The 11,302-nt window shown below is 35.8% G+C and overlaps 1 protein-coding gene across 4 annotated transcripts in view; it reads right to left on the minus strand.

Annotated features, from left to right (window-relative positions):
- Nucleotides 1-10,016, minus strand: part of LOC107587310 (beta-1,3-glucosyltransferase) — a 96,361-nt gene extending 86,345 nt beyond the window's left edge. Inside the window, exons 1-2 of one of the 4 annotated variants that reach the window (XM_016275037.1) lie at nt 9,788-9,851; nt 690-769 (exon numbers count right to left, since the gene is read on the minus strand). In XM_016275037.1, the coding sequence (XP_016130523.1) occupies nt 690-699 (10 nt within the window). In that variant the 5' untranslated portion in view covers nt 700-769; nt 9,788-9,851. Of the gene's footprint in view, nt 1-689; nt 770-9,787 lie in introns of all 4 variants that reach the window. The other 3 variants (XM_016275028.1, XM_016275044.1, XM_016275051.1) reach the window with 3 other exon arrangements.
- Nucleotides 10,017-11,302: the final 1,286 nt, after the last annotated feature.

The following is an 11,302-nucleotide window of genomic DNA, read 5'->3' on the forward strand; positions in this document are numbered from 1 at the left end:
CCTCAGTAAGTAGCGAGCTGTGCAAATTACGTGATAATATTAATAATATTTTTTAAATTAATTACACATTCAGCGTGTACAAGAAGTAATTTGCTGTACTCCATATACTTCGCAACTTGATAATGAACCTACAAATGTTAATCAAAAGAGGGAATGCATAAAGAGAATCAGCAATACACAAGTATAAAGCAAACAAAGCGAGTTATTAGTCATTACTCCTTCCATAAATCACAAAGGCGCACTGATATTTATCAAATGGGCACTAAGAGGAGCCCTCAAAGCTGTTCTGAGAGAATTATATTAATGACATGCATTAGTTAGGAGAGACTTGCAAACCACTGCCACTTGAATGGCGTTCCTGACATTAAATGATAACATTGAATGCTATGTATAGACTGTTTGCTGCTTCTGCATTCAGTCGGCGTGTATTAATTCCCTCTTGCTGAGTACTAGACCCTGCTGCGATGATGATTAGGACCACAAACAGCAGGGGCACTACATAAAATCCAATCTAAAACATAAGTCAATCACAGATCCCTTTTAAATTATGGCTGATATAAAGCCTGAACTTCTCTCTTGACATATCATTCAAAGTGGATGAGTGGATGCTTTTAAAACACACAAAATGTCATGGCTCTATGAAGCTAATATGACCTGAAGGGAGCATGACATCTCTTGAATAAAAGTACCTCTGCTCATCTTTCACATCACTTCACAATCTCACTTTGGAAGCGGGTGGCTGACATGGAGAAAAGGTTTTTCTGATGACCTGTCAGTATAAGAAAAAAGGAAAACTTTAGAGAAGTAGCTGTCAAGAAGGACTTAGTTGAGATCGACAGGCCTGATAATCCCATCAAGTGCTTGTTGTTAAATGTTTATGAAGGGTCTTCTGTGCTTCTGTCTTCTGTAGACAAACATTGATCGCTCAAAAGATCGAAACAGGATGAAAGTGCAGTTCGATGACAAGTTGTGAGCCGACTAGAATTTCATTATTAAGAAAGGTATCATGCAGTGTGACGATGTCTCTGCTTAGGCTGTGCACCCTTCAGAATTGAACTGAACTGAATGCTATTTCAAGTCAAAACTAAATGAAAATACTTTTTTTTTTTTATTGCATGTTATGAATTTTATTGTGACTGTCTCATCCACGTTTCACTTTTTAATCAAAATGAAACGGCAGACTTCTCTCTAGTGACGTATGTTAAGACTCCAATCATTTCATCCACATCTATTCAACCAACAACTGACGGAGAGAATTGAAGGCAGCGTGACACGCCAAACCACCAACAAAGAACTAGCTGCAATGAAAATGTCCGTGTTGTCATCTCGCATCTTGTGCATCTGGGCTAAAAATTTTGAATCTTGAACACAACATAGATATATACATAGATGCCTCATTATTAGCGGCTGTTGTTACACAAGCCATTCGCCATATTGGAATGGTCAAAGTCAGTCTGTGAGCACTTGACAGCAAGTCAACTGTAGATATATATCTGTATGATGATTTACTAACACAACACAACAAGAAAAATGTGTTAGCTAACGCAACATTAAAAGTTACCATAGTTTCAAGACCTGTAATATTGAGTTAATACATGTAAAAACACACACCAATACATTCTCAACTGTGAAATATTAGCCCATTTCTTTAGGAATTTAAAGCTTGTCAGTTTTTACAACCAGAGGCTGCAATGTTGTGGCATCTTGGAAAACTAGAAATCGCATACATTTTTCTGAGTGACGACATGCTGAGGTGTCTGGAGAGGCTCAATGTGGAATGGAACACACCACTAAGGCCCAATCCCAATTCTACAGTGGGGCAAATAAGTATTTGATACACTGCCAATTTTTCCAAGTTTTCCCACTTACAAAGAATGGAGAGATCTGTAATTTTCATCGTAGGTACACCTCAACTGTGAGAGACAGAATCTAAAAAAAAATTCAGAAAATCACATTGTATGACTTTTAAATAACTAATTTCCATTTTATTGCATGAAATAAGTATTTGATCACCTACCAACCAGCAAGAATTCTAACTCTCACAGACCTGTTAGCTTGTCTTTAAGAAGCCCTCCTATCCTCCACTCATTACCTGTATTAATTGCACCAGTTTGAACTCGTTACCTGTATAAAAGACACCTGTCCACACACTCAATCAATCAGACTCCAACCTCTCCACTATGGGCAAGACCAAAGAGCTGTCTAAGGACACCAGGGACAAAATTGTAGACCTGCACAAGGCTGGGCTGGGCTACAGGACAATAGGCAAACAGCTTGGTGAGAAGGCAACAATTGTTGGCGCAATTATTAGAAAATGGAAGAAATTCAAGATGACTGTCAATCTCCCTCGGACTGGGGCTCCATGCAAGATCTCGCCTCGTGGAGTATCAATAAGTGTGAAAACTTGAAAAATCGGCAGTGTATCAAATACTTATTTGCCCCACTGTATTTTATACCCCTTCCCCTTCCCCTTGTCCCTTGAAACAGAGTGTCAAGTGCATGGTAAGGGTGAAAATATTCCCCTAAGAATTGGGACACTATGCTGTCACACGTCATCATACGTCGTCAAGCTCCTACAATACACACACCTATACTGGTGAGCCTTTAATTATCGTTCTATATTAATGCACTGCTTACTGACACACACACACACACACACACACATCAGAGATCGCGCAGCTCACACATCCAGGAGCAAAGATACTTGTCAACGCTGCCCCACAACTTTTATTAATAACGGTTTAAATACTGAATCGCTACATTATATTTTCCAGAAACAAGAGGATTAAAAAAGCTGTTTTTTAAGTAAACTCACTATAAAAAAATAGAAACGCACAGATGCGCATACACGCAACTTTCATCTCTCTCTCGCTCTCCAATTGGCAATATTTGAGAAAAGGGTTTAGCGATTTATAATTATTGGGGGGACTGATCAGACATGAAAATATGTTGTGGCACTATCGTGCAGTCCGTAATGATATGACGTTAGCAAATGCTTGTGATTTTTTTGCAGACATTTCTTTGAGTAACATGACAGTAAATATAAACTCACGATTGAAAGTAACAAAACAAATGATTACTTTTCGTTAAAATCTTTATTAATGCCAAAAATGCTTACATTTATGTGTCTTTTTGTTCGCTCGGGCAGCCATGTTGCCACTGAAGCCGGTTTACGCTGAGATAATCCATTTAAATTCCTAAATTTAACTTAAATTTACAAAGGTAGAAGACAGCACGCAGAATTGTAATTCAAATTTAAGAAAGTAAAATTAAATGGAATGAAATTCAAAGAAACCTGTGATGTAAGTGTCATTTTTAATAATATATTCTATTTAAGTATATTAATCAATGTTAAAATATGCTGTTATCTATATATTACAATATATTAATATTTTTAATTATATTATATATTTAATAAATTAACTTTTATTTTATGGACCATGGAGGAATAATATCTTGCACAATTAGTCTGAATTAAAGACGTAACTTATTTTATCATATGACTTTGAAAAGTCATGAAATATTAACATGTTAAATATATTCTTAAAGCTATTAAAATGACCACTGGTTCTCTCTCAAACCCCAAACAAAACATGAGGGCTAAATTCTGAATTTTGCTCAACTTTGGTTTCCGTGCAGATTATGAAACACATTATTTTATTGTGTCTCCACAGTTAAAGAAATAAATAAATATAAAATCATAAAACTCTGTCTTAAGTATTAAAGTAGATATGCTCTCCTATTACAGCAGGTTAGTAAGTTGGGAGAAAAACGAGTATGCATTGACATTCCTTTGCTCATCAAAAATGCCTAGTTTGTCTCCATCTCCCATGGCTTTTAATCCCAAACCAAATCCTAAGACTGCCTCTCACTGATAAGCAGAACAGAGTGCAAGTATTCACACCGCCAAGGTGATTTCATGCCATCCATGGATTCCTGCACTCCCTGCATAACTTTAGATATGTATTTGACAGACACCTTTTCAGAAAGTGAGTACTGGTGTGTTTATCTTTTTAACTGTCAGGTGTAAACAGTACTTTTATCTTTTAAAACTGCTAGCTTAAACTGTCTCCTGACTCAAGCGACGGAATAACTTCGGAACAGAACAACATCTGTGGGGGAAAGACTTAAAACACCTGCTGGTTATTTTACTTTTCGTAGTATATCTCATCAACTAACAAAAGATCTTTGATGCACATTTTAAATGGCTTTGTTTTTAGCTGTGCCTCACAGCAAAACCGCAGTGGCCTTTGACTGATCATTCCTTCTGCCTGCAGGTACACACAAAAGATATGTTATCTCTCTTAAAGTTTTCTTCTGCACATCATAAATAATACAACAGGACAGAGCTGATACCGTGACATATACATCTTCATAAGACCTTCAAACAAAAAATTCCTTAAAGGGAAAAACTATGAAAATAGTACAGCATATTTTAAGTCAGATCAGGGCTCAAAATAATTTTTTTCTACTGTCCCAGTTGGGACTGGTTGGGCAATAAGCACTTGCCATGTTTTCTTTTGGCAGAAAAAACTACTTTATTCTATTTTTATTCGACATATTTAAATGATTTTTTTCTTGTATATTTTTTCATCTTTTCATATAAATCTTATAATAAAGATATTTTTTGCTAATGTTAGATTTTCATCACAAAATGTTTTTACTAGTTTAAATCTGCAATTAATTTTATTATTTTTAATAATGTATTATTATTTTTTAAGTTCTTATGTTTTTTTTCTTACCATTAGAATAGCAGGGAGACTTTTTTTTCATAAAATGTTACATTTTTTCCACAAAGAATTACCAGGTATTAATTTGCAATAATCAATTATAAAAAAAAATGTATTCTATATTTATAAAATACTTTTTCTTGTATTTTTTCTTTCCATAGGAATCTTAGCAAGATAAATTTTCGTTAAACGTTATATTTTTATCACAAAAAGTATATTTTAATTTGCAATAATTAATATTACTATTTTAATTATTTTATTCCATATTAATAAATGTTATTGTATTTTTTATTTCCAGGAGATTATTTTTAAAATGTTAAATTTTTTTGTCACAAAAATAACTAATTAGCAATAGTTTATATTATTTTTAATAGAGGCACCGATCGACCGGCCTGGCACCGGAATTAGCTGATTTGCCGGATGATCGGCCGATTCTGAGCCGGTCCGTTTTGACGTCATACATGCACTCTCATCCGCATGTAAACATGTCATTTCTCGCGATTCTGATTGTATTGCTTTCAGTGTAAACGAAGACTGATAATGTATTGATGTCGTGCCCGATGATGCTTGCGCAGCCTGAGTGAGTGTGTGAGAGAGACTCGTGCAGAAATCAAAACAAATGAGCGCAACAGAACACACAAAGTAACTCAAAGAAAGTTATAGATGCATACTGCGGTAGAAAAAAATGTATATTTATAATATATGATTTAGGTAAGCAACATTACACGAACAAGATGCTTGCAATATCAACACGATTGCAATGTGACACTGATTTTATACAATAGTAGTTCAATAAACAAGAAGTTAAAATTAAGTGACTTACATTTTAGACACAATATTGACTGTTTTTGCTCAATTTCGCTGACGAAAATAGTTCCAATCAAAGCCACAGCATAACTGTTGTGTAACAACTGAATGAATCCGCGTTTTTGAACAAATCGAGTGAGTCAATGATTCAGTGGCCCATTCATAAAGACAGTCACTTGCCTCGTTTCTGAATGAATCAGCCGTTTGAACGAATCAGTTGAATAAATGACTAAATTACTGTCATTTTTTTTTGCCGCCACCTACTGGTAGTTTGATTTCATATTTAAAAACATCATTGCATTTTTTCCCAAAATTTCGTATTTGTATGTTTAAAAATATTTAAACTATTAATCTTTAATAAACATTTATAACATTAAAACATAATATATAACATTATATATATAATATATATTTATGCATTTGAAATTTTGCGGTGTAAATGCATTTATGGCACCTGACCTCAGCTTCATCAAACAGTCTGTGTAAATACATCTAATGCCACTTCAGATGCAGCTTCTGTTTCCTCTCCTTAATGAAGATGGAGTTTGTTGATATGGATTTCATTTGAACGGTAACAACTCTACAATTTCTTATTATTCTAACTGAATCAATTGAAACAAAGTAAGAATTTTATGTGAAAGATAACACATTTAATAAGGTTAGGGGAAAAAATTACCATTTATAAACAGTGGGAAATGACATCTGTTTTTATATACAGCAACTCATTTTCAGTTAATTGTTATTTCTGCTTCTTTCTAGTCACAGAGCACTTTATTTTGAGAGTTGTTTAAGTGAGAGAACATCTGTAACTTAGTCCAGATTGGGGGAGTTGTAATGTTTAATAATTTCTTTTATTATGTAAATAATTGTTTGCATTGATAAAGTATAGATTTTTTGTTTGTATATGCTGTCAATTATAGTTCTTAGAAGGAAAATCGGAATCAGCAAAAATCGTTATCGGCAGGTCACACTGACAGAAAAATCGGAATCGGCCAAGAATATTGCAATCAGTGCATCTTTAATTTTTTATTTTTTTTACTGGAATAAGCTATGATTAGCTCCATGTAATTGTGACTATATTCATAATAGGGCAGTCAAAATGGCTGAAAAACTAAATTAGAATTTTGTACTTAAATATTAGTAAAAATTTAAAATGCATAATTTCAGTTAGGGTGAAGAAAAGCTGTTGGCTTCTCTTCTGAGGCCACAAGAGGGCACATCGAGCAAAATATTACTAATGCACGTTTATTTAGTAAGATAACATGACTATCTGTGAAAAAAGTGCATAATGTTTAAAATAATGTTTATAAACCATATATAATTAATTAAGTTGCTTAAACAACTATAAACAAAATGCATCATGTATGTATGCATAGTTTAATACAAAGGGCGGAAAGCCAATCGACAAGTACATTTTTCATTTAAAAACATGAGATGCAGTGGGATGGGGGGAAAACCCGCCATAAAGTCTCGATATATGTTTTTTTAAAAGCTAAACCTACATTAATTTTACATGGCTTTCTAAACACGCGGCTCTTTTGTGCGAGATCTGAGTGCAACGGTGATAGATGTCCCTCTAGAAAATGTGCGAAATATGTGTTCTGTGTGAATGGCTTGGTTTCAGTTTTGACGTAAACAAGATCTTCTCTGCATTGATGTTCTCTTTTTCCGCAATATTTTGAATGAAACACTGACAGAAAAATCGGAATCGGCCAAGAATATTGCAATCAGTGCATCTTTAATTTTTTATTTTTTTTACTGGAATAAGCTATGATTAGCTCCATGTAATTGTGACTATATTCATAATAGGGCAGTCAAAATGGCTGAAAAACTAAATTAGAATTTTGTACTTAAATATTAGTAAAAATTTAAAATGCATAATTTCAGTTAGGGTGAAGAAAAGCTGTTGGCTTCTCTTCTGAGGCCACAAGAGGTGTAAGATAACATGACTATCTGTGAAAAAAGTGCATAATGTTTAAAATAATGTTTATAAACCATATATAATTAATTAAGTTGCTTAAACAACTATAAACAAATTGCATCATGTATGTATGCATAGTTTAATACAAAGGGCGGAAAGCCAATCGACAAGTACATTTTTCATTTAAAAAAATGAGATGCAGTGGGATGGGGGGAAAACCCGCCATAAAGTCTCGATATATGTTTTTTAAAAGCTAAACCTACATTAATTTTACATGGCTTTCTAAACACGCGGCTCTTTTGTGCGAGATCTGAGTGCAACGGTGATAGATGTCCCTCTAGAAAATGTGCGAAATATGTGTTCTGTGTGAATGGCTTGGTTTCAGTTTTGACGTAAACAAGATCTTCTCTGCATTGATGTTCTCTTTTTCCGCAATATTTTGAATGAACAACGTAGCAGTGCCGCATCTATTGGCTTCAACTGGATAGACTAACAAAAACATTATAATGCAATGACACATCGTCATCGCATCTCGTGTACCACTGATAAGGCTGCCTGAAGCACACCTAAAATTCGAATGCAACGTTTTTGCATTCGAATGTGGATTTTTATTTTAAATTCGACGAATATTCGAAATTCGAATTTTTTTTGACAGCCCTAATTCAGAAACACACTTTTGCAGGAAAGCAATGGCATGTTAAGCAAAAAAAAAAAACACCTAAAGGGTTTGTAATTTTCAACTCATTCTTAATGATGCTTAATAAAAAAAAAACTATCATAATTCTTGCAACATTAACCAAACTTCATGTCAGTCAGCTAGACAAATTCACAACAACAATGTGCAATGCATCACACAAAAACAAATAGCCAAGACAGACAAATGTAAAAATAATGCAAAACTGGCCCAAAAGAGCAGGTGACGGTTTTGACCTGAAACTCCCTCATGCGCTCCAGACCAGCGGGCCCATACTGTTGAACTCAGGTGCAGGTGCTAATACTACTAAAACTAGGTCAGTACCTCAAGATATTAGCAACCACAAGTCTCTTTCTTGAACAGCAAGGTGTATCTTCTGTGCACATAAAAAAAATTCATGAACAGTTATGCCCGAGATCCTTCAGCATACATAGCTTAATGATTAATGAAGAGACTCTCTTTTCCCTGCAAATCTAAACAAACTGAGGCACTTTGATAAGTGGCGAAACTGAGACAAAATAAGGGGCACTGATAATATTTCTTATCAGACACAGAGCACAATTTGCCTGTGGTTCAGGTGTTAGCTAGACACATTAGGTTAGTGGGATCCACAGGCTTTTTACTGTAGAAACGGATGAGGTGCTCAGTCCAACAACTTGAATTGCATTTACGTGACTGGCATGTAGGCATACAGACAATCTTACATCAACTGCAAACACACAATTCATGCAGTCGGGTGGTTGTAGGTTTGATTTATGACCTTAATATCCACAAATGTCCATATTAAACTGTCTTTATAGGCATTGATCAATACATTAAAGCAGTTCTATCTGCACTGGTGCTCTGTATAAAATGTAACGCTACTCATTTGCCTGGCAAGGGTGGAGAAAGAGGAAGGATTCAGTTACATTTTCTTCCAACAACACTTTCCACACTTCTACTCCAAACTGTTGCGCTTCAGACTCTTGCACATCAGTCTGTTCAATGAATTATTTACAGTGAAGAACAGATACTCTGGCTGTGGCAGTTTATTCACAGTAAATCGCATATGACGCCCAGAAATGTTGTCAAGACAAGCAGCTCACTAGGTTTTGAGATACAAAATATCATGCCCAAAAATGTTGTTAAGCTAGGCAGCTCAGTAGGGTTTCCAGACACAATCAATCAAACCTTCAATGCACAAAATGCTGTCTAGACAGGCAGCTCACTAGGTTTTGAATCAACCAATCATACCTATGATGCACAAATTGTTACCTAGGTAGGCAGCTCAACCATTCATTCAATATACTAGGCAACTAAGTTTGAAAAAGCATGTATGCTCCACATATTTAGATATTTAATTCATACAACCGTCAAATGAAGTTGTAAACATCCATTTAAAAGCACTCCTCATAACTTGAAGGAGTGCAGGAAAGCTGTTACAAGAAAAAGGATGTGTCATTTGTGGCAGCTTATTTAAAATAGGTTCATACCCTGGTCACTACTAACAGTTTATTTTCAGCATATGCTTTTCCATCTGTAAAAGAAGCAATAAAAAGCCATTCTAAAATAAAACAAACAGCAACCGAAATTAACCTAAGACTCTCGAGCTAAAAAAAAAACTTCCTTTTGGTAGACGAGTAGAAAAATACTTACTAAGCGACCAAAGCAAGAAACATCGGGCAACACTGTATCCGTTTTGAGAGTTTATGGAAAGCATAGTAGAACGAAGCGCGGGTACCGCACGCTGCCAGCTCGCTGTAAATGTGCTGTAGCAGAGTATTTGCACTGATCCTGTATCCAACAGTCACTACTGTGCGTGCCGATCGTCACCCAGCTTTGTTTTGCGAAGACGTTTCCTGTTGAACGCGCGTCTCAGCTGCGCCCTCTAGTGACCGCAACGCTAACTACTGCAAAGGGGGCAGTGCTTCAAGCGCGATTCAAATGTTTGTTAAAGGGATAGTTCACAAACATGATAATTTAGTCAGACAGAACGGCGGAACAGCTTCATTCACTTCCAATAAAATATGGCAAAATTTGACACGACGCGTAAACAATCACTTTATACTTTGTCTTCAGTCATGAAGTAACTTAAACTCTTTAAAATGTTATCCTGTATCCCACTTTCGACCAAAACCCCAATAACTGACATAAAAACACAATGAGCTTTCAATCTTACTGAAGTATAGGCCCACTGAATGATATAACGTTAGCTCTATTAAGTTTTAATACAACTGTCACGACTACCCTATAACATTTAGTCTTTTCCTCGCGTGAAATATGCGAACAGACATGAAATATTGAACTGGTCAATTTGTAATATCTAGAACTTTAAAAAGTAAACATTCGTCTTGTCGAACTAATAATAAACCCCTCGACGCCATTAAAATAACGACAGGAAACCGTATATTTGTGCTATTTATCCCATAATCTCGTGCGGTTACCACAGCAACCCATCTGACGCTCGGCTGCGCCGCGCCGAAAGCTCTCCTCTGGAGCTGTGAACGCTTAACGCTATCACACCGCGCGGGCTGGACCGAGCAGGGCCGCCGCTGCTGCGTTTGGAAGTTTCTGGAAAGTTCGCTGAAAAGCGATATGGTCGCGAGGACTAAAATAGTGTCGACTCTCGATTACCGACAGTGACTGGACTGACACCACGTACTAGCGGGTTTGTTTATTTGTTTATCTGACCTGAACACACCGCTCGGCGTACGGACCGGAGTCCAGGGTGGCTGTCGTTGGATAAAGCTTTCATTTCATGTATCTTCAGTGTATCAGATGAATATTGACACTCCATATGTGAATATCCACCTAAACTGAAAGTCAAGTACAAGTCTAGTTGACAAGTTGCTTGTTACCTCATTTCATTCCTCATTTCATACACTTGTCAATGACACTGACATCTGAAACATGATGTACACGTGAGCTAAAATCTGTTATTTGAATCCTTCAAAAGTTTAATACCCCTGAACTTGTTTGTTTTAGAGCTGTTGTGTCATTTAATTCAAAGAACAGAAGCACTGGCAATGCTGCAAAAAAACAGGTGGGCATTCCTGTTCTCATCTGTGATGATGATTATGAATGAAGCAAAAGTGTCCTATATTACCATTCATATTTTTTACTTGTTCTAGATGATAACCAATACTGCGAGCACAGTCTCTCATTTTAAGA

Source organism: Sinocyclocheilus grahami, unplaced genomic scaffold, assembly GCF_001515645.1.
Source record: "Sinocyclocheilus grahami isolate Dianchi unplaced genomic scaffold, SAMN03320097.WGS_v1.1 scaffold6.1, whole genome shotgun sequence".
NCBI lineage: Eukaryota > Metazoa > Chordata > Actinopteri > Cypriniformes > Cyprinidae > Sinocyclocheilus > Sinocyclocheilus grahami.